The 23,872-nt window shown below is 40.5% G+C and overlaps 1 protein-coding gene across 5 annotated transcripts in view; it reads right to left on the reverse strand.

Annotated features, from left to right (window-relative positions):
• The window catches only part of MTM1 (myotubularin 1), a 39,944-nt gene extending 16,287 nt beyond the window's left edge, over positions 1–23,657 (reverse strand). The window contains exons 1-9 of one of the 5 annotated variants that reach the window (XM_048078124.2): positions 23,552–23,657; positions 23,100–23,199; positions 12,396–12,467; positions 11,396–11,468; positions 9,756–9,850; positions 8,651–8,761; positions 7,634–7,735; positions 1,567–1,650; positions 195–344 (exon numbers count right to left, since the gene is read on the reverse strand). In XM_048078124.2, coding sequence (XP_047934081.2) covers positions 195–344; positions 1,567–1,650; positions 7,634–7,735; positions 8,651–8,761; positions 9,756–9,850; positions 11,396–11,468; positions 12,396–12,467; positions 23,100–23,102 — 690 coding nt within the window. In that variant the 5' untranslated portion in view covers positions 23,103–23,199; positions 23,552–23,657. The other 4 variants (XM_048078098.2, XM_067005003.1, XM_067005002.1 and 1 more) reach the window with 4 other exon arrangements.
• Between the last annotated feature and the right edge of the window lie 215 nt (positions 23,658–23,872).

Here is a 23,872-nt window from a genome sequence, read left to right on the forward strand (position 1 = left end):
AATGCATAATTGTTGTAGGAAATGAGGCTTGGCCATCACACTAGTTTCAAATAGACAAAAAAATCAGTCAGTCAAAACAACTTTGCTGTAACCATTTCCATAAAAAAGGCATCCTCTGTGTCATGTTCAGCAAAAAGTTGTTTGGAAACAAAACTAGCTACGCTCTAAGACAACTTTCATCACGCAGTACTCACCGGAATTCTATTTCGGGACCTAAAGGCAGCAACTTTCTTGAGATCTTCATCTGTTGCATTATATGGCACTACTAAGAGTGATGGATATGTGTCACACAGTCCGTAATGCTCATTAATAAAAGTTACTCGCCACCGTTCATTAGGCAGTCCCTAAAAGGCAACACAAAGTTTTTCAACATATTTTTGCCTGTACAACTAGTAATTCTGCTCTCAAATTTTACATGATATTATGGCCACATGGTGGCAACAAGCTACCAACTCAAACTAACTACAGTAGTATTTCAAAACAATAGAAGAAAAAAATTACAAGACCACAGAAAACAGCCCACTGCTGATGGATTTGGTCTTAGCTACGTATCTTACACGTATACTCTTTACATGCACAATTCTGTCCTCACAAGTTTCAAAACAATATCTAAACTAGTAGAGAAGTTTCTTCAACCACAGAACTAGGGAAAGAAAATTTCTCTCCTCCCTCAAAGCACTGCCTTTCCATTTCGCCTGCTGAAAAGAGATTACGGCCCTGAAAAGAGGGGGAGGAAGTCTGATCTCAGCCTTTCTTCCTTGTAGTCTGATGCTGCCTTCAATTAAAAAAAAAAAAGGGAGATTCAAGACAGCCTTTCCACTAACAAACTTCTGGTTGCAGTCTGCTCAGTAAAGTATTTCAAAAACAGCAGTCAGGAAATTGAGCAAGACTGATAAGCTCTCCACACACAATGGGGTTTGCGCGGGTGTTTGTATTTTACTTTTTGGGGGGGTTTGGGGCCTCTACCTTGAACCAAACGGATCATGTGGAAGTTGGGATACACTTTAGTCCATTAACAATTAGAGAGGGAAAAAAAGCAAGGACATTCTAACTGTAGTATTTAAAGCGATAAACAAATTGTCTAATAGTGAGAAATGTTAAAATTAAATAATGTTATCCTCTTTCATTAACATTTTTCCACGATCATCTAAAGAGAAAACTGATTAACATATAAATAACTTCTGTAAAGTAATTCTATTTCTGAAATAAGCCTTTATTATTATTAAACTTCTTGAAGAATCAGACTAAATCAAATCTATATTTAGGACACTGTTGTTACATATTTGTCACATTCTCCACCACCACCACCCACTTAACAGTGACGTACTGTAACTGGTATCAAAAATTTCCTTCAAAGAGCAGGGACTACCTTCCTGTGACATTTTTTTTTGTTGTTGTTAAAACACAAAAACTCTTCCAGTGTTTTGTTTCCTTACCTACTTTAACTTGCATTTCTATCTTCTCCAGTCCTCAGCTGCCCTCCACCCCCGCAAAACAGCTGACAAGTGATATGTACAAAAAATAACTCCATGAAAGCACCACACAACTGCGGCTTTCATAGCTTACCTGTCTCCTGTATTCGGACATTGGATTGTACACCATCCAGCCATTCTCTGAAAACTTTTCTTCATTTGCAAATGCAAAAAAAAGCTGTAGGATGTAAGAGAAGCTTATTACAGCAAACTGACCGAAGGTGGCAAATATGAAGGCTCATTACTCATCATCAGTTACACCCTAATGCCTACCACAAAGTGGGACCGACGTTCATACCAAACCCACTCCATCCCATTTAAATCTGATACGGTAGATGGTAAAGCAAAAGGTAAGAATTAATACACAATACAAATGCATTAATGAAATAATGGAAGTGTGGCAATGCTTAAACAAGAAATGACAAAAAGTGCATAAAAATTACAACACTTAAACTGTGGGATTTTTTAGTTTACAGTCAGGAGGGTGAAATGTTTTAAAATAATTTATATCAGTTCCTGTATTTAATCCTCACTAAACAAACTGTTGTCTTCTCACTAAAATTTCTCCAATAGGTACAGCTGCAAATACTGCTCAAAATGATAGATGCTGAATTGGAATTGTAAATATGTTTCAAACACTGTTCACTGCCATTAGGAAGCAGCCTTCTTTCTGCATCCCGTCTTCAATTGCTCCTTTCTAACAGAAGTCTGCTTTACTGTAAAACTCCATGAAGATCGAAAAGAGGCCAGTGAAAATGAAACAAAGCATGTTGCTGGTGGGTTATACCATTTACTTTTGTCTTGCTTCATTACCCACTCTTGAGACTGATTTATAAAACACAGCATCCTCGCAGAGGACTCTAACAACTTCCTCATACCTTCTAGCTTGTTTTTCCTTCTCCTTCCAACCCATTCCACGTGAGCTGTACTGCCCAGCTAACCTTTTCTTGCTTGGTTTGTTTTTACAGTTTATCATGAAAGCCAAAACAATGTTTATTTTAAGAATCTGCCTCATTGAGAAAATTGATTTTGGTGGCTTATGAATTCTTTGGATGCCAACTGGAGCATGAAACTAAGTTGTTTCAAAACACAGCAGAAGGGAATTTGCTGCGCTGAGCTAACGGAGCAGCAACAGTCAGAACAGAAAGCATTCAAGAGCTTTCATGGCTCACTTGCATCAACAAAGCTGAAGGTCTCCTAGCTACTCAGAGACATTAACAGAAGAAAATGAACGTTAAACAGAATATCCCAAAACTATTGTTTTCACAGGAGTGGACCTGAACAAATCAGAAATGCAGGAAACTTGGCAAAAAGAGGGAAAAAACATGGTTTTAGGGTGCCATGATTACATCTAGAGATGTAAAGCAATGCTTCGTGAATGCACCGTAAGCACAGATGGAGGTTTCTTTACATCTTATGAAGGCAGTAGCAATGGTTTAAGGCAAGTCTGGTTAGCCTAGTAAGTTACAATGGTTTAAACAGTAAGCAGCATCAATCAAAGTACAAAACTGAATCCCTCTGGAAGGAAGGCTTTTCGTCACATATCTCAAACCAGCAAGCATCTCAAAAGGAAGTTACTGCACACACGATATTTTTTCCCACTAGTTTTAGAATTTTAAATGAAATCAGTATTTTATAGCAAGTACATTCACTGGCAAGTTTGTAAAAGTAAACAAAGCATTCCCAAGCTGCATATTCTGGATGTCTTCCCCTTTTTTAAAGGGTTAAGCCTTCAGTGTAAGTGAATATTACAGATTCTTTTGGTTAAGGAGACTGCTATCAGGTGGGCTGGAAGCAGAGACAAAGAAAGGAAATATGAAAGAGACAGATATCAAATGCATCACAAAAAAACATTCCACTAGAAGTATATGCAAGTATCAGAAAGTAAGCAGAAAAAAATGCCTTTTTTTTTTTTTACTGCAAACCAGGAATCTTGCTATCTACAACTGTAGATGAAACTGATTTGCTCAGCTATTAATAAACAGCTACATGCAAGAAAATTCCTCTCCTCCCCAAAGGGATTTGCTATATCCCAGATAGCAAACTATGCTAAGAATTCACCAAGAAACCAAAGAGACAAAGGAGAATCTTAGGATTCAGAAACACTGGAATAATAACACAATGCTTTAAACATGTCTCAAAGCCATGAGTATGTTAGCAAGCTTCCTAGTGATGATTTATAAATTGCCCAGCTTAATAAGTGACAAATAAAATACATAAATGCCTATCTTCTTACATAGATTTTACAGAAAAATCAAGAAGGTGCTGCTCCAAACTAGAAATAAACATTCTAGGGGATGGACAGAATCCTTTCCAAGAGAACGCAGTCCTACTATGTACGGCTTGTTTCATTTTAAACACTTAGCTACGGCAACTTTAGCACACCTATTACAAAACCTTTCAGAGCCACAAAACCCACAACTATTAGATTTGACAATTAAGCTTTGTAAGTTCTCCTGACATTCCAGGTAGTACAAATTCTTCCTCTGTTGCTCAAGAAAAAGATAAAAATAAATAAATCAGTACTGTGCATCATATCAAAAATCTGAAGTCTAACAAATAAGAGAACACTACAATGGATGTGAAAGTGGAACAAAGCTTGGGCTCAGATTTTTACAGGAGCAATTCTGAGAGCGAACTCTTGAATAAGTAAATCCAACAAAAACAGCACTTAAAAACAGAACAGTATCTAAAAATAGAATAAAATTATTTCTTCTGCAAGAGCTGACTATTACAACAAAAACTGTATACAGTATGTATACATTGTGTACACATGTGTACATTGTGTTCTATACACTTAATCTGGTTGCTACTCTAAATCTTAACTCATTGCACAAAAGAGATCAGTTTCAACTTTTTTCAGCTACCATGGGAAACGGAAAGAAGAAATTGAAGAAAGAATTAAAGACGTAAGAAATAAAAGAGCATATTAAATAACTGCTCAGAAATCTGTGGGATGTAAGGCTTATGACTTATCAATACCTGTAGCTCGTAAGAACAAGTAAAACATGATACATCAGTTAAAATTTTGCAAAAGCAATTAAAATATCTTTGCATATAATGAAATCAGGGATTTCGTTGCAGATCCATGGTCTAAAAGCACAAAAAATACTTCACTTTAAAAAAAAAGGCTTCCAATCTTGTAACTTTCTTGGTAAACTACTTTTTATGCTTCACTGTGCAAGTAATTCTGTTTACTTCCTTGCAGGTGCTAAGCTTCAGTTTCAAAACACACAGCCTCTTTTTCAGTCCTCCTACAGACCAAGTACTTGCCTTCAACATTCAACTTCATCGTTATCATTTTGCACAAAAAAATAACATGATATACTGGTTACTCACAACACAACCTAGTTCTGCAAGATAAAGGAAAGAGCAGCTACCACCTGACAAGACAGTTTGGCAGGCAGTCTACAAATAGTTATATATTTATTTATAGAATTTTAGTACATATATATATATAACAATTTATTAAAATGTTCTTTTTTTCACTTTATACATTACAAGAGAATAAAGTAACAAAGCTAGAATAAGAGTTAAACATGAAAAGAGTGGTTTTTTTTTTCCTATTTCTAACTTCCTGGTTTATACTTTTTATACATTATAAATCATGACACTTTTACTCAGTGAAAAGGTTGACATTTCTCAGTGTGTCTGAAAATAAAGATATTATCCTTGACTTTAACATTCTATTACTACAACTCAGCCAGCTACATCTTACCTGTTCATCTGAAAACTAAAATCAGATGACGTAGTATTTACATAATTAACATCTAATAATTTCTGAAAACGCTAAGTTTACCATTATTGCACCGAGACTGGCAGAAGTTATTCAGAATGAAGCCTTGGGTCAAGGTATTTTTTGCTTGTGCTCCATCAGATAGGCCCCTATACCAGGTCTCACTGCTATCTAAAGTCATCCTTGCAGATCCAACAGCAACAGTGGCATAATCTGACTCCCAGACGCTTTAAATCACCAGGAAAACCAGCTATAGCAGGAGTGAGAGAGGGGGAAGTCAGACAGCATGACTACCACTGTCTCTCCCACACAGCTATCGCGGTTAGAAGTAAATACGTATCATGCAAGTATTATGACAGTGAATAATCTTATAAAAAAGATGACGTAGTATCAGGCTAAGAGGAAGTGGAGCAGCTGCTGTTCAGAAACTAAACTGCAGACTAAATATCTCAGCTTTTGTGGGGTACTACAAATACATAAGGTTGGCTTGTGTTTTTTTTTTTTTTTTTAAATGTTTAAAAACACTATTTCAGCATAGGCTTCCAATTAGCAGCATACTACAAATGCAAGAGAAGATTATAAACAGCACGTTTGTTCCATAGCAGCTGAACTGTCAGCCGGATGAGCTACTAGATTTTGTATTATGTTAGTGACTCCAGGAGATCTGAACCTGACCTATGCTAAAACTGGAGAGAGCCAAGAACAAGCTTCTACAAGTAAGCACAAGAGACAATGTTGAGACTGGTGAATGGTTGAGAACAGGCTTGTTACTTATTCTAGGTTCTCAAACACTGGTGGTCTGATGATTCTGGAGAAAAATCTTGAAATTAATAAGCACACTCCATTCAGAAATAACATTTCAGGCTGTATTTACCTACCATTTGTCTGAGAATGGGATACCACAAAGAAAACAGAAGCAATATTAATCTTTACGGTCCTGATGACACCTTCTTTCCACTGCAGAGCATGAGTGCTGCTGAACCACTCAAAGACCCAGGGTGCAGTTCCACAACGTGGTCTGAGCAAAATTACCAGCTAAACTGCTAAATTGCCAGCTAACACTGCTAAAAAAAAACCAGGGTGTCTTCTCTTTTTTTCTCCTGCCTGCACCCTGTATCACTTGCACCCCTCTCTTGCACTGGTTCTGATACGTACTAATTACAAACCAGGTCTCGTCAAATTATTAAAAATGGCACAACGCTAACTCAGAAAACAGAACATTTTGTTCTGGGTAAGTGAGCTACACTGGCTTACTTTGTGATTATACAACTGTCAGTTTGGCATGAGGAGAAGAACCAACCACGTGGCTAGAAGGCAGAACGAAGACGACCAGAGAACAGCAAGACTCCAGCGTTTCAGTAGCAGAGAGCTGCCATCTTCACCCAGCTGTCATTTGAATCATAGAATTATTTAGGTTGGAAAAGACCTCTAGGATCATCTGGTCCAAGCCACAGCACTATCTTTTTAAAAGATCTCCCTGCCAGCTGCTGGCCACTAAGCGTTAGTGTCATGCACAGCCCAGACATACTCATACTCAGCCAGCAAAACCCTGTTTTAAAACAGCCACAGTAAGAGGCAGAACATTTTCATGTTCGTTCACATCCATCTGCAAGGAGCATCCACAGATGTCCTCGCCCTCCACCCCCATACTCAGGCTAAGCTAACCAGACTAAGGAAATGACTCAGGGTAAAGCTTTTATTTTTTTTTTCCTCCTTGCTTAGCTTTCATCCATTTCAGTTCCCTAGCTGGTTCACCCTACAGCCTCAGAAACTTACAACCATGCAGAAACACTCACTTTTGGCAGGATCAGTTTAAACTACTGGCTGAAATATACTGAAAGCACACCAAAAATATGCAGTTGCTTAGCTCATTTTAAAGTTTAGCTCAATTCCTTCCATAGGATGTGTTTGTTTTTTTAATTTTACCCTCAATAAATCTGTGCAAACTTATTACTGTATTAGCTGTCCGATATTATTCATCAATAACTACAGATAAAGCAGGTGTTGTCTTACCATGTCTTCTTGTCCTGAAGTAAAGCTCTGTGATTCACATTTATCATTGCCTTGGAGACTGCCCAAGAGTTCAATGTTTTCAAGAAGTCAAGCAAGGCATGTACTATTATATTTCTTAACGAAGAAGGATAACTTGCAGCCTCTAAAGCAATGATATCTGTATGGACCAGAGGTGCTCAGTAGTTTACTTGAAGTATAACATAAAGCATCCATAATTTTACAAATACGTAGATACAAGCGTTTTAAGGGCACAAAATAAAAGCACTAATTCTCTACAGTTTATACTGACACAAGAAATCTGTTGTTACTCTTTTTAAGCAGCTATGATGTCCATTAGTAGGTCAAACACTTAAAGCTAATTGGCAAGAAATCTGCATTAAAATGACTCAGTAATATAAATGACATAACTTACCAGGTTATGTGACTGGGGAAAAGCATGTTTTGTGAGGACTTCAAATATATCTCTTCTACTGTGCCCTTCTTGCTTTAATGCAAACCGTAAATTTCTCATATCCTAAAACAAAGGCATTGTGCTTTAAGTGAACCAAAGCTGTATTTTTTTCTGATGTACAAATCCTATATTATACACTAAATACGATTTATAATCTGCTTGCCACACACCTCAAACAGTTGTGAATGTTCAGTTTTCTTTCTTATATCACAAAATAGAAGAGAGCTTAAGAATTCTACCAGTAATGCAGCACCACGTTCTGTGTGGTGCAAACACTCCTTTGGCATAAAGCCATCAGGGGTGACTGTATCCGATTCACTAAGAAGTCTCATAGGCTACTGAACATTTACAGGATGGGATTTACCCTATGTTTTCCAAGTGAAAATTTGCCACTGATCTGTAGCAGACTACATTGTCCCTAGCTGTTTTCTCATCACTAACTTCAAAAATAAGCAATCTGCACATGAACTAGTGAGAACAAAGTGTGCATACATATTCTATTAACGAGTCAAACAGAGGATCCTAGATTATCCACTGGGAATTCCCCCATGACCATATTTATTCATGGTAACACAATTTTTTGTGAGACTAAGGAAAGACAGATGTTACGTTAGCGTTTCACTGCCTTTCCAGCTTGCAAAACCCATTTGAGTTGTTCTTCAAAGATCTTAGGTTTGTAAAAAAAATTACTTTTAGAACTAATGAAATAATGAAGTGATGAAGGAACAATGCCTTAAAACAATACTGCCATGCAAAATCTCTTGTCAATCAGCAATTAGGAAGAGATAACCAATCGCTCTCCTCACACAGAGAGGATAGTAAGTAGCCCTTCATATAAAAATAATTCCCTGACCACTTCCAAAAATCTTTTAAAATTCAGCTATGAGGAGTATACGGTTTTTATTCCTGTAAGTAGGCAAGCAGCGAGAAAGGGAACCTGTAGATTTCATTTCCTAATGAATTATTGAAAAGTCTTACTTTACACGTTATATCTAATCCGTAGGAATTCTCTCCTCTGCTTGAAGCTCCTCCCATTTTTTCAATCCTTGAAATTACACCCAATGGAACATCCAATACCACGACAGGATCCTGCAATGAAATTTAGGGAAAGGAGAGGATTAACCTGAGAAGATGACTCAGGGAAAATGTTCTTATGCACACCACAATAGAATGAAATACATGGAGGAAGCAAAAATCAGGTTTCTGGTTTTGATCGAGTGTCCCCTCCTAGCACATCACAAAGTCTGTACATTCCCTGAAAATCATCCAATTGTACAAGTAATGGAAATATTTCATGCCCTAAGACCGAGTATGCAGGAAAAAAGATGGCGACACCCTGAACGATGCTGTCTGTTGCATACTTCTGATTCCCTCTGCTAGCTATGACTACTTTATTGACATACAGAATAAAACTAAACAAAATGAAAAATACCACTAAAAAGTTAGTTACAACCAAAACGGCCTCACTTCAATAATGCTAAAACCTTATTAAAAAATATGCAAACAGATAAGTACATTTTATTTTCTTTTATATTGCTACTTATTGAACACACTACTACTGTATGTGATATTCTATTAATTGAAGTATTTTTCTTCTCCAATAGCAAGGACAATCAAAATCTTGGCTTACTGATAGCCATTTCAAGAACTATTTGCACATCGTTAGTTGCTGCTTTTGTTCTATCACACAATAAGTGTGAAGAGAACAGCTACCAAAAAAGCTCCAACAGACAGAAGGTAAAGGTATCATCAGTCCAGGATAAGCGATCAAACTGTAGCTCTACCAGAGGAAAAAAACATGCATTTACAACACATTCAACTTCAAGGAGCTTCCATTTTTGCAAAGATTTCTCAGTGGCACAAAGGCAATTACTGTTTAGCCATTAAACTATTAAAATATGGTTATTACAAATGTTACAGATCATTTCAAGTAAAAAGCCTCCCGTGCCATTCCACAAGCATACATGCACAAAAGCTAAAAACAAATGAACTGCCCACAAAATAAAGCAAAGGCAGCAGGGTTGAAGAGGAGAGGGTTTAAGGCTCCTGCATCCCTTGGAACTATTTGTGGCTTATTACTCACGTTTTCCAGACTTCTCAGGTACAGCCTGTAGTTTGTGATGTATACTCTTCCTTTAACAGGGCCATTAAACGGACACATGTAAATAACATCCTTGTCTGTAAGAAATGCAGCATTTCTTAAGCATTGGGAGAAGAAAAATCAAAGCGATGGAAAACATCAATTAAGAAGCAGTAAAATAAAGACAGCTGCACTCATGAGAGCCACTCTGAAGAAAGCTGAATGAATTAAAGTAATAAAACTAAATTTTATCCATTTAAATTATTAAGAAAATGTGAAAGTTTCTTACACTAAACTTGCCTGAATTTCTTCAGATTTCACTAGCCTTCCCCAGTTACGTTTGTATTTTTCCTCTTTCTTGGCACAGTGCAGGACATAGAACAGTGACTAGATTTAAGTCCTCCCTGTGATTACTGAACTAGTCTATTCACTATCCCAGAACAAATACATCCCAGAACAAATACATCCTTTTGTTGATACTCTTACATCTTTTAGTGCCCTGTAACCAATTCTCCTGTATTAAAGTATGTAGTTCAGGTTGTAAAGTGTTTAGGGGACTCTCCATTCTGAAGAGAACCATTATGTTTCAATTTGAGGCAATCAATTGTAGCAGGGCCATCAGCACCGTTTCAGCAAGGACAGTAAAAGAATGAGCACTAGCACACACACAACTCAAAAAAATAAAAAAATTAACTGAAGCAGTGTCATTGAAGACTTAAGTGAAGCAATACAAATGACGTATTTCTCCCTGCCCACCTATTTCTTTAACCCACAACATTTATCTGCCTTCCACAGCAAGCACCCTCCCTCCAGCGTGCTCCCCCAAAGCACAGGTAATTGTCATCAGGATCACACCAAACATTCTTCTTAGCCCCACATCCTCCCATGCCTTCCCCACAACTTTCCTCATTGAACACAGGTACTTCCTTTGAAACACCACTTTGGTTTCAGCTCAGCCAGTCTCGTTCACAAGTTGATCTTACAAATACTTGCGTGGGGAGCAAGAAGCAGCTTCATAAATAAAAGGCCTCTTTCAGTTGCATTCTGATACCTCACTGCAAATGTCCAAGAGCGCGAGGCTCCAGCCCAGGAAGAGCCTCCACCAAGTAAGGAACCACTGCACACAACACGTTAATCTTTTTCATGCGACATCACAGTATGGAAAGGCTAACAAGTGTGCAAAAGCGAGCTGCGTGCCATATTTTATCAACGAAGCATAAGATTATACCTCGGGTAATCATGGTTTGGGCTAAGGTTGCACACCACTGTACAAGAGACCAATACAATAATAGTATGTAGCATGTATTATCTTTTGATTTCAAAAAGCTTAGAGGGATGCCTGTCACTAAACACACACTAACTACTTAGTTTGTAGGTACAATAATGACATATCTTAGCACATCTATGCATTACAGAATCTACCACGTACGCAAACCAAGATTTCAAAGACTTAAAAAGTTATCTGTGGTAAGTGATAAAAATTCTCTAAAGTGATTACTTGGAAAAAACTAATTCATGACATTTTAGCATAGCTTACCCCTCAGCCCGAACCACTGCAGACTATGGAAATAACCTAGTAAGACAGACGTGTATGCCAGACTCCTTGGACATACGCTGCATTAGATAGCTATATAACCTCTTACCCGTAACTCTAGTCTCTCCTGGCAGACGAGGTATTTCTTCATTTTTTTCCCAGTTAGTTCCATCTTGTAGAGTCTAAAGAAAGAAATATAACAGCCCATCATGTTTTATTTACAATGATTTCCAGTTCCAGATTAAAAAAATAAATCTTAATTTCTGCATGGGAAAGAACAGGGTTTTCCACAGTAGAAACTGACATGCTGAACCAGAACAGGAACACACGACTATCCTGAACTGCAACTATTAATTACTTAAAGCTTGAGCAGACTAAAATGTGCTTATTTGACAAAGCCTTCTCATTCTAAAGGAACAATTAAATATATTTACAGTAAATTGGAATTAAATTTCTGTACCATTTTTTCCTCTAAAATTTCTTACATTTAATTTTCCAAATCTGCTTGTCTTGGATAAACAGTCAAGTAAAAGCACTTAAGCAGCATACTCACAAATATCAAACTCTACTACTTTGTGCTTTGCACATTCAGTAGCCTCTAAGAACAACTAATAAAAATTTCTGTTTTTGAAGAAATGTTTAAAGATAACTAAAACCTTAGGTTCTGTTGTCTCACAAACTAGTGGCATTTTCTTCAACCACATGTGAACTCGCTTTAACATGAATATTTCCCACTAAAGACCAACATTTTAAAAGTGAACCAGCCAAACCTAACTAGAAATAACTCGGCAATTGCAGCACAGAATTGCCAAAAATTTGCAAGAATGACAAACTGTTTCAATGTAGAAAGCAAATACAATAGTAAGTATATTAGAATTGACTTCAAGAAGGCTCTCATAACTTGCATTCCAGAGGATATTTCTCCCATCCACTCTGAAAGATATTTAAACCAGCCTAGTTAACAGCATTTAAATTCTAGCAATAAAAATGTGTATATATAATCAAGAAAATCAAGAAAAAAATCATTCAAATACTCAGTTTTCTACCTAAATGTGGAATATAATGATCTCTGGGACCTCTGTCATAGAAAACATGAAAGTTACACTCACCCTTTTAATTGAGGAGTTCTCCAAGGAGTTTGAATTATATTTAGGTGTTGATGATGAGGCCATACTGAGTATCTGAAGAGAAAGCACAAATTGGAGACTTAAACTTCCTCTTAGAATACACACTGCTTACAGAAGACATTTAGACGTTAGAAGTCTGCAGGTAGACATCAAGAGCTTCCAAAAATGTCTTGCAAGCTAGTATTAATTTTAAAAATGACACGATGTCTTGTAATTCAAGGCCACTATTTAAAAGCAGCCAAATCTAACAAGAAACTCATTAATAGCTCTGGGAACAGTTCTCATATATTCTCAACTCAGGCAGTATGGTATAATTCAGTTGTTTGAACACTATTTTTAGTCAAGTCAACAGACATCAGAGTGCTTATTTTAAGTGACAGGATACACATGCTAGGAAATGCAACTTATGTGGAACATTTGTATTGAGAATTTTGATGTAGGAAAACAAGAACAAGCTACTACAAGATTATTGCACGGTTCTAGAAATCACAGGCGTGACAACGCACTCAGCTGGTTGATGAAGCCAAAAAAAAGGAAAGAAGGAAAGAGCGGTTCTATGGTACTTTTACAGTTAAAAACAATCCCCCACTTCCGAAACTGAAACTTCAGTTAGCCCACCAGAAGGGGGAGTGTCCAGCCTTCTGATCTGAAGAGCCTTGATTTAAAAGAGAAAGTGTGGGGGTGGTGGTGGTGCTTTTCGTTTCAAATGGCATTGATTAAGGGACAGAATTGCATGACACAGGACTAATCTTTTTAATCATTTCATAACATCGCACAGGGGATCTCTAGAACACACACCAGGAAAATGCTCGTTCTTGAAGGCAAACAGCAACTTCACACCAAGTTATGCCTCCCTTTCACTAATCACACACCCTTCGTCAAGCTGAGCTGACAGTGTACACCAGTCTTTGAGAGTTACCGTTTTAGGGGATTACAGATGACACCATCTAAACATTCTAGCCGAAAATGAGATCTCCCTACCTACTATTCAATGAAAAAAGTTTGTACAGACACCTGCACCACAACAAATCAGCCTGCACACCGCTGGGCTCATCGTGACACTGCAGCAGTCCTACAGGAGCAGTAAGGTCAGATTAAACTGCAAGATGAAAAGAAAACCTCTGAGGTTACTCTATCAATACAGGGAAACGTGCAGCAAGAAAGTGGAAAACCTGGACATTAACTTCTACAGGTTTGTTATCTCATTATGGTGCCCAGATTTTCCATGTTTCATAAGGTATACACAGGAAACCTGACACAGTGTTTAACGCTGTAATATTCAGTGTCACAGCTTACCGAAAGACATCAAAATCTCACCGCAAGCAAATAAAAAAGAAACCTGAAGTTGAAAAATTAAGAAGAATGCCTTTGAATGCTGAACAGCCTGCATTGCCCTGCTACACTGAGGTTATTACATCCTTCCTGGGCCTCCTCTAATCTCAGCTTTCTCCTTATCCTGCAAGAGAGGGGTCCTGAACTAATTTTAGCGCAACTCCACCCATTTAAATGAAATGCTATTGGTGAACAACATTAAATCACTGGTTTTAGACTACCTGTGACTGCAAAGCTACTGCAACATTGGAGACTAATGTTTTGACTATAAAATAGGGTATTTTGGCAGCTTTTCCTTCATTACAACATCGTACATACTATAAAGCTTAAGGCAGGTTTGACTTTCTATATTGCTGTCTTAGTTTGTCACTGAACTCCCAGCATTTGTTTAGAGGATTTTCCTTAATTTCTAAATCCGTGCTTAAGTTTTCTAAAAGCAGTTATTTATAAAGATCAAAGGTGCATTTATCAAGAAGCTCGTTTTAAACTATTTTATATATTTTATAACTGAAGAGGTTCTGCTCCCATTTAAGTGAAAAGCAGCAAGAGAGACGTGCATTCACACAGCCCTTACAGCAGAAATTTGGGTGCATGCTCCCGTGTACGTAAGCTTACTTTGTATGAAATTCTACCAACAGTCCATAAGAGTGATTTTTTTAAACATTAAGTGAGAATGAATTCACTCACTGACTGCCATTTCTATAGAATATTTCATTATAGCGTTACAACCAATTACTGCTTCATTGCCGACACTTCAATGATGCAAATTAGACTTATTCAGAGCTAATTAAGTTCAATAAATATGTATTGGAGGTAATTGTCGTCTGTCAGATGTTGCTTTTAATCCATTCAAAATGTTTTCATTAAAAAAGCTGGTGCAAATCATTCCACCAGTATAAGTGGAAGAATTTTTAGTGCTACCTAAAGGTTGCTTTGAAACCCCGTCACACTTTAAAAACCCCAAAACTAAGCGGTACGTTTATAACACCCACCTTTCCCTGATTTTTATTATTTTTTTTTTTTTTTTTAAGTAAACTGAGTCAAGTAATTAAGCTTCTCTTTATAGGGCACCTGTCAGACAGCACTTAGTGCCTGCTTTTGGACCCCAATACCAGCCAGACATTGACTCGAGCAGATGGACACGAGAGGAGCAGGCATTGAGAAGACAGAGCCAAGGTCCATGAAGTGGTAAACGAGAGGATGATGCGACAGAAAAACTGGAACCGGTGAGATCCCATCTCGATATAAAGCAGAAGAAAAACAAAGAAAAAGCCAACACTTTTACACCGCACAGGCAGGCAGTGAAACGCTGCCCAGGGAGGTTGCAGTCTCCTTCCTCCAGAATACAGCTTTAAGCAGCCGGGTCTCATCTCAAAGCTGAACTTGCTTCGAGCAAGGGGGTGAATGAGACCCCCGGCAGTCCCTTCCAACCCAAATTACTGCAGTTCTGCGATCTTCAGGCAACAGGCAAGCACAAGGTCCCATGTAAAAGCATCCATCCAACAAGAACACAACTCCAAAGAGGAGGAGGACTCCCCTGCCTCCAAAGAGCAGACAACTTTGTCAAAAACAGTTAAAACGAACATGCAATATTTCCTTTTCTATTATTTCTTTTTTTCTGACAAACCGGCAGGTTGCCAGAAACAGTTTCTGCAAAGTAATATTGCCCTGAACAATTCAAGAACCTGCACCATCACGGTCCTAAAATAGCTACAACTTTCTCATTATCACGGAGCAGCAGCAGTCCTTCCACCCAGGGAAAAAATCTTGCAAGTAGTTTTCCACTGCAAACAGATTTTATTCCCAGTAACATCCCTACGTACTTGTGTACTTGCACCGAAGTTGAAAACCACACAAACCTCAGGGTTTGCCAGCAGCTGAACAGAAGTAAAATAACTCCACAAAATTTAAAACAAATCAGGCAACTCTGTTTATGATATTTGGCAGCTACAAACAGGTGAGCTTTCTTCTTTGGATCTAGCACAGCAAGGAGACAAAGCAATTTTTTCTGGACTTAACTTGAGCTGATAAACAAAGCTTTGCTAAAATTACCCAAACTTACTACAGAAACACTACCAAGAAACGTAGGCTCCGATGATCTTACAATAACTAGATTACTTGGGGTTTGCCTTTCCCTTAAGGACCGTATTTACACTTGTGCTTCCTAGGAGTGGAGGCACAACGCTGTTTGAAAGGCTAGGCACTAAAGGCCAGATTTTGAGAAGTCAGTTCAAGGATCCTATCTGCTTTTTATGAGCAAACGCTGACACGTGCCCTGAAATGAACTTTGGAACATGTAACCAAGCTTCTGGGGTTTAAGAAACTCGAAGTGACCAGGTAGCATTTCTTCAGGTTCTTCACTGCCACCAGATTAGAGGACACGAGGGAGACAAAACACACAGCACACACTTCAGCACACCTTCTCATGCGGCCTGCCACCTGTAGAGACCACACGAGACATGCAAGGTGAGGGAGAAGGCAAAGGAAATTAGGGGCAGAGGTGTTCAGCACATCTGCCAGTCCCCAAAACTCAGAAGCTCAGCAGCACTGTTATTCTCCCCTCAAGATGCACGCTGGTGCATTTCCCGGTGCGGCTGGGAAAAACTACCAAGGCTCACAAGTCACATTTAGATTTTCAGCAGCCTGGTGAAACTACTTGGTCTTGTTTACGATCCTGGAACAAATTAAGGCTCATTTGACATTTTACCCGACTTTTTAAGTGTTTGTCTTTATACCAGAATCACACCAAATAATTTGGAACCGCTGTACAGCTGAGCCACGCTTATGTCAACCTAAAATCTTTACGCGTATGAAGCATCAGGCTTTGCCCAAGCACAAGACAATCCTCATTTGCCATAAGATTTACACAACAAACGTCTGAGATCAAGTAAACTGTAGCAAATAAGTTACTGCAAGCACCACTTTCCTGGGATTTAATAATTTTGACCCTCCATCACTGCATTAAAACTCTGGAAAAAAAAGTGCCTGTCGGTCAGTTGGAGCAACAACAATTTTGACACCACCTAATGTAGAAGGGAGCTTTTAATTTTGTATAGCCCAAGATGTTGAACACAATCTGGAAAGACTGAGGAAACGAAACTGCTAAGTTACCATACATGGAAGAGATTTACAGAATCTGCTGAGTAAGGTAAACATGAGGAAAAGACATTAGTGACACCCATGGCTTTAGGCGTGTGTGTATATATATACACACACAAAGAAAGCAGAAGAGCAGTGGTCCCGGGAGCCGAGGGAACGGCACAGAGCTGGGACAGGAGGGTCAGGCTGGGTCTTAGGGAAAGGTTCTGCACCCAGAGGTGCTCGGGCACTGGGACAGGCTGCCCAGGGGGCAGTCACGGCACCGAGCTGCCTGAGTTCAAGAAGTGTTTGGACAATGCTCTCAGACATCTCTCTCTGGTTTTGAGCCAGGAGCTGGACTCAGTGGTCCTTGTGGCTCCCCTCCACCTCGGGATGTTCTGTGGTTCCGTGGCTCTAAGGGGACAAACACAAGAATTATTTGCTTTGACCAGAATCAGAATCACCAGGTGAATCACTTTCACCTTTATCATTAAGGTGAAAGTGGTAACAAAACGTTTGACTGAAGGTTTTCTAGAAGCACCCTGGTTACTGTCACACACCAATACCCAGGACACAAGGTAACACCAAAGTTCTCATAGTCCTGCCGGGATAATGATTTGTATAAAATAAAATCTGTGCATCTCCAAGGCCTCTCTTAGTCACATAGCTACAAAATTTACTCCTTCACTATCAAAGCAATTCAGAAAACAATCTGATCGCTTCTAAGAAGAGTGATATTAGCCATTATCATGACACTTGCAAGCAATCAGGCCATTGGGTTATTCATTTAAGATTTGCAACTACTAGTCCAGATAAAACTGAAGTCATTTTCCTACCAAACCAGGAATCATTTCAAAGAGGAGAAAAAATAAACTTCTTTTTTTTCCTGTGTTTGAGGTAAGTGTAAATTACTGTGAGTAGACAGAAAACGCTGCTTGCATCCTCACTTAAACAGGAGATGCAAAAAACGAAGAAGCAGATTTATAACAAGTTATAATATATAATATATATTGCTGTACCAAATAAAACTATAACCTACAGAGCTGGTAAGAATATAGCGTCTTGTGTTTCCCATAATAAAATTAGAAGCATTAAAAAAGGCAATATCCTTAAAACAAAACACATCTGTCAGCACCACCACGGCACAGACCACATAATACAGCACATTCATTTTCAGAAATAACACACAGAATAGAGCAGAACTCCAGGAATTTTTAAGACAGTAGCAATGTTATGATAACCATGAAGGGAAGAAAAAAAAACATTTCATCTTAAGCATGCGAGAAAAAAGGAACATAAAAAAAGTGGAAAAGTAACAGGCCTGAAGGGTCATGTTAGCAAGAACATCTCAGTCACCATATCAGAGGGTCACTGAAATAAGTATCAGCACCTTCACCATTAGTAAATGAGCCTTTCCTGAAATGAAGTCAACAGCAGTCTCTCGTATCATTAAAGGTTAATAAAATTTTAGAATTAGATATAAAGGGATATGCAACAACTCACAAGAAAGCTTGACACCAACGAAGGCAGCTGCCAGCCATCAGCTCTCCCTGTCCAAATAGCACCAATCAGCCACAAATCTCAGTCAGATCCAAGCACCAAAACCAACTAATGAAGTCCACAGAAATAAATACATCTCTTGCGCACTCATTTAACAAGTTACATATAGCACAAAGGAGCTGTGCTCAACACTGAAAACAAAAATAGAGCAGCAGAAGCCTACAAAGCTTAACAAAGCTACAAGAGAGTAAGCAACGCAAGGCAGAGCATTCCAGTACCAAAACAGATATTAAAGATTAAAAAAAAACAAAAAAAAAAAAGCAGACCCACACCACAGAAATACTTGCTTATATTTTTTCATGGAAAAAATGCAAGCAAGCTTCCTGCAACAGTGGAATACACCAATGTGGGTTTTATTTAGAAGCAGAACTTTTTTTAATATAATGACGTCACTCATCATATTTAGGCATAGTTAGAGGTTAAAATCTGTGCTTTTAGTTACAAGTCATACAGCACGGACATCAGAAGCATACCTAGAGGCACGCCAGCGCAGACATCATATTTACACGTACGTACCTGTGGCCAGCAGAACTAACTACCTGCTAGTTGTTAGGTGACTGACGGTGAACAAAGGTCTGTACAGCACAAGGAAAACTGACCCATCTGCGAGAAGTGAGCATCACTTACACAGGAAGAGGAAGAGGCTCTCTTAAACCACTTAAAACCGCATTTACAATTTCTTACCAGCAGAGCTCAAGCGCAGATGGTATCTCACACGCACCAACAGCCCCCTTTGCACATCAAGGCACAGCTTCTGCCTGCTCTCACTCCCAAGAGGATCGCTGGGGTCCACGTGGGCTAATGGAGAACATCAAATCTCCCATTTCTGCTTCACCATCACTGTGACAGTGTGCAAAACCCTTCCGAGTGCAAGCTCTCAGTACTGGAGCCTGCAGCCGGTACCTGTCCTCAGGTGGGACCTCCCGATCCCACTGACCTCAGGCTGGATGGTGCCTCGTGTGGTTCTTCTCCCCTAACGTCTAAACAATCTCCCCCACATACGTACGAAATCTGTGCTGCCCAGGAAAAGCATCTGAGCTTTCAAGTCTCTTCAAAAGCATTCTCAGTTCAAGCCGTAACTAGACCACAAAAAGCACGTCAGCAGTACGAGCCTCGAGGGGGATGCAGTGCATGTAGTACATGCAGGGCACGTAGAACTAGTACTTGCCCTTCTGTAAGGAAGTTTAAGTCAATTAATTAAATTCATCAGTAAGGTATTATAAAAAAGGCTGTATTCTACAGAACAAAGTATCACTTAGAAAAAAAACTTGACATCCGGAGCTACCTGTTTGCTAAAAGCAAATTCCCCACCACGCTTTAGGAAAAATGCATTCCAGCATCCCTGAGGTTGCCAGTTCTCTGCTAGACTGTAAATAGCAAGCTGTACAACTCATCATGGAGCGCTGGGTTTTTGAAGGATCAGAAACGCTTCCTCCCCCAAAAAAGCATTCTCTAGTTCCCTAACATGTCCCGTATTTAAAAAGGCAAGTCACTGTCCCCAAAGAGCTCGGCAGGAACAGCTGCGTATGAACAAAAGCTGACAACAACCGAGTGACTGCTAATGCAGCACACAAATGGGAAGCGTGGCAGCTGCTTGCACGTTCCTGTTCTACAGGCACCACTCCACCATCCACTTCTGAAGACGTCAGGAGGAAGACCCCGCACCACCAAGAAGCGGTATCCTGACAATTAACTCACACAAATCGCAGCACACAGCAAGAAAAGTCTGCCCCAATATTTTCTCATTGCCCCTAGAGTCTACGCACTTGTGTGCGCATGTTTCATAAAAAACATCCTGTAGCTTGCACGTTCAGGCCAGGTATGAAATATTAGTTGGAGGAAGAAAGAAAGCTTTTGTTCTGCCTTGGTATTTCTCCTGTCTCCAAGCGAGGGTTTTCATTAGTGCCTTAACCCCTCATGGAATTTGACTCCCATCCTACTTTCAAAATAAACGTGACTTTCAACAAGACCTCACATAAAAGTTCACAACATTGCTTTTTCTAATTATCAACCCAATTGCTTCCTCCTTTCAAAGTATATTGAAAACATAGCTCAGGGTAAAATCCTGGGCTTTTAGCCCAGTTAGTCCCCCCCCCCCCCCCCCCGCCCCGAGAAGCACAAGCTCTCTCGCGGAGAGACGGTACAGCAGGACACGTGCCATCAGGAGCACTGAGTAACTTATCCACGGACGGACTTTGGTCTGCTAGATATTTCTCATGCTGTATATCACAGTAACAAGGCAAAACAGCACCTACTTCAGTTGTAGCAAATATAATTATTTGCCTAGCATTTGTCAGAGGTCTATTGCTAGCATAAGTTACAAGGAGTTACTTCTGCCCACTCTAACTCGCTCAGCACTTTTCCTGTATTTGTTCTCTGCGTAACAGCATTCATTTGCCATGATTATCTTTTTTTCCTGACATTTTCTTAATATTTACTTCGATAACTGAGTTCTGAAGTGGAGGCTCTGTTACGAGCAGATCAGAGAAGGCAGCAGTTTTCCCTCTATGCACGTAGCCTTGTACAGCAAAGTAGCTGTTAAATTTAGCTAGATTCGGTGGCGATGCAGAAGTGAGTGGGTTTAGGACCCCTTTGTCACATTACTTCTAGAACCAGCATTACATCTGTAGGATACCTATGCCTGAAGGCTGATCTGTGGCTTTCTAAACCCACTCAGACTATTTTCTCTACTTTACATCCCCTGCAGGGAATGTATACCTCCCACATTGTCAAAAGCTGATGCAGTTGACAGGAATGCCTATGGGATAGCAAATACAGCTTCAAAGTTTTCTGTTAAGAAAATCTTCAGCTGCTCTTCGCTCATTCTTCTTGAAAGATATCCCCTTAGGCCACTATAGCTCTGTTGCTAAAGATTTAACTAATGATTCCAGGGGAGACAAGGAAACTGTAACTGTTATACATTGATATACACTATAAAAAAACGACACTCATGGTTCAAATGACATCCCCTTTTCAGGCTTTCCTCCAACTTTCCTTTGAGAACATGCACAACTGATGCATCAGAGTCACTCTCTTTCATCTGCTCTGCTTGGTTCCCTCTTCTGCTACAACATGTATTCCTTCCCTGAATATTACACGCACTGCTACGGAGAAAGTGCTGTTCTGAGTTTGTCCCTGTTCAAACAGAAGCAGACCAAGGGCTCTGCTGAAAACACCCACAAACAGTTCTTTGCTTCACTCCCTAAAGACGAGAGACCTGGGAGTAGCCTGCCTAAGTTATTCATCAGGCACCACTGTACTTTTGGGCGTGCTCTTTTTCAGGCAGCGGGCTTGAACAACAGGAACTTTGTTGGGCACAGAAAGTTCAATATTTTTGTATTTCTCAGCTGCCTCTGCACGTTAGGATCCAGCCACTCAACAGCCTCTGGCATGTGGCCCTTCTGCTCGTTTTATGTGACCACCCAGCAAAGAGGCTGGGCTTAGATTTTTTTGAAAAACACACACCCTACCTTACACAAAAGTGTGCATATTTGAAAAAAAACTTACTTTTGTTTTCTCTTGCTCAGAAGCCCCCAGGCTTAGTAAGCTGTAGAAAATAGGTGCCCACATCGGTGTGTGATGAAAGGACAACAGCGTGTGCAGTCCTTCAGCCTTCAAACAACACTCTTGTGCTGTAGCTAGACCTTGATGGGAACGCAACAGGTCAGAAGACACTGCTATCATTGCCAGAGTATTCCCTCTGATACTACTTTTTTAAAAGCTTCAGAAAGGAAGCAAAACCCCAGAACAGTCACTATTAAAAACATTCTGGAGAAAGGAAATAAACAGAACTAGTTCTTTTTATGTTTTATCTTGTGTCAGCAGGTTTGGCATCAAGCAGTTGGAACAGAGAACTTTCTCTTCCGAATCTTTAAGACAGTTTTGAAATGTCTCTCACGTGGAAATGCTACGCAGACTTAACCATCCTCACGTTCCCCATACGTATTTGGGCATCTCACTGCCCACTGTTAAGCATTTCCTCTGTCACCTGTTCCCAAACAACACTGGCATTTGTTTCTTTACCCAGATACATTCAGGAATGAATGCCACATGAAAGGTAATGTGTAACATGGGGAAGTCAGAAGGAACAGACCGTGAAACAAAACTTACTGTTATGCAGTCCAAGTTCTTATAAAAATTAATGTTGCCCCCTTTAAAAGAGCACACACACCGTTAAAGATTTACGGTGAGCTCTCACGAAACTAGTCTTGCATTCCAAATTGACTCTTACTAGTTAACTTTGTACCTCCACATAGCAGGAATACCTCAGCTCTAGAGTTTGCTCAGCTTCAGCGATGCCGCAGCCTGTCTCTTCCGAAGGAAGCCTCTGAGGGGGTGCAGAAAGGGAAGATTCTGCCCTTCATCAAAAGCATCTCATTTATCTCATCTCTTGTGACACGTGCCACACAACACAGCTACATACAGCCCCAAAAGTTCTGCGTATTAAGGCTTGGTGCGCTTGCCAGCTTTCTTATTAACTGTACAGCTTACCTTCTTTTTAACCACAAACCACAAATTAACATTAAAAACTCTAGCAGGAAAGCAGTTCTGGTTTTGTACAGTGATAAGGTACAATACCGTGAGATATCCACCCATCAAACAACAACACAGCCCCAAAACCAGTATTATGCACTAAAGCCAATGTATTTTCAAGCACATATAGGTTCATTTCGTGCCTTTCGTGACGAGCCAACGCTTGGTTTGCAGACCCCTTACCATCCACACAACCGTAATGCTGAACTCCCCTACGTTGCCTTCTACAGCCTCAAGAAAAACGAAGCCAGTACCTCTCCTATCCTCTCAGCTCCACGTGCATCTGAAAAACAGGTAAAGGAACGGGAATTAGGGGGGCACTACGCTCTTTTACCCCTACAGCACAAAGACCGGCAGCAGCCCGCGACCCCCAGAGCCACCCCAGAGGGCTGCCCCGAGCCCAGGGCCCGGCTCCCCTCAGGAGCACCCCGGGCACCCCCAGGCCCCGAACCCGGCCCAGGAGCGAGCCCCGCCGCGGCCCCAAACCCAGCGGGGCGCTCCCTCACCGCGGCCGGGGGCAAGGCCGGGGCCGGCCCCGCTCCCCCGGGGCCGAGCTGAGGGCGGGGAAGGGGGCGAGGGACCGGGGGCTGAGGGGAGCGGGCGCTGACGGGAGGCACCGCCCGGCCCGCACTCACCGCGGCCCCGCCGCCGTCGCCGTCCCGGGCCCGAGCGCGGCCCGCCCCGCCGGAACTGGGCCGGGCCGCCGCGCGTGGGATGCCGGGGGCTGTAGTCTTCGTGGGGCCTGCCGGGACCTGTAGGCGCGTGGGGCGCCGAGGGAGGAGGCGGGAAGGGGGCGCTGAGGGGAGCTCGCGGTGCGGTGGCGTCGCCGCTGGGAGTGGAGCCTTTTCTGTCCAAGCAGGGAGTTCCTAAATAAAAACAGCGAGGAGGAGGAAGGAAAAACGCAGGGAATGTGTCTCCTAGAAGGTGGATCAAGTTGATCAGTCAACGGACGTTAA

The sequence above is a fragment of the Anser cygnoides genome, chromosome 13 (assembly GCF_040182565.1).
Source record: "Anser cygnoides isolate HZ-2024a breed goose chromosome 13, Taihu_goose_T2T_genome, whole genome shotgun sequence".
Taxonomy (NCBI): domain Eukaryota; kingdom Metazoa; phylum Chordata; class Aves; order Anseriformes; family Anatidae; genus Anser; species Anser cygnoides.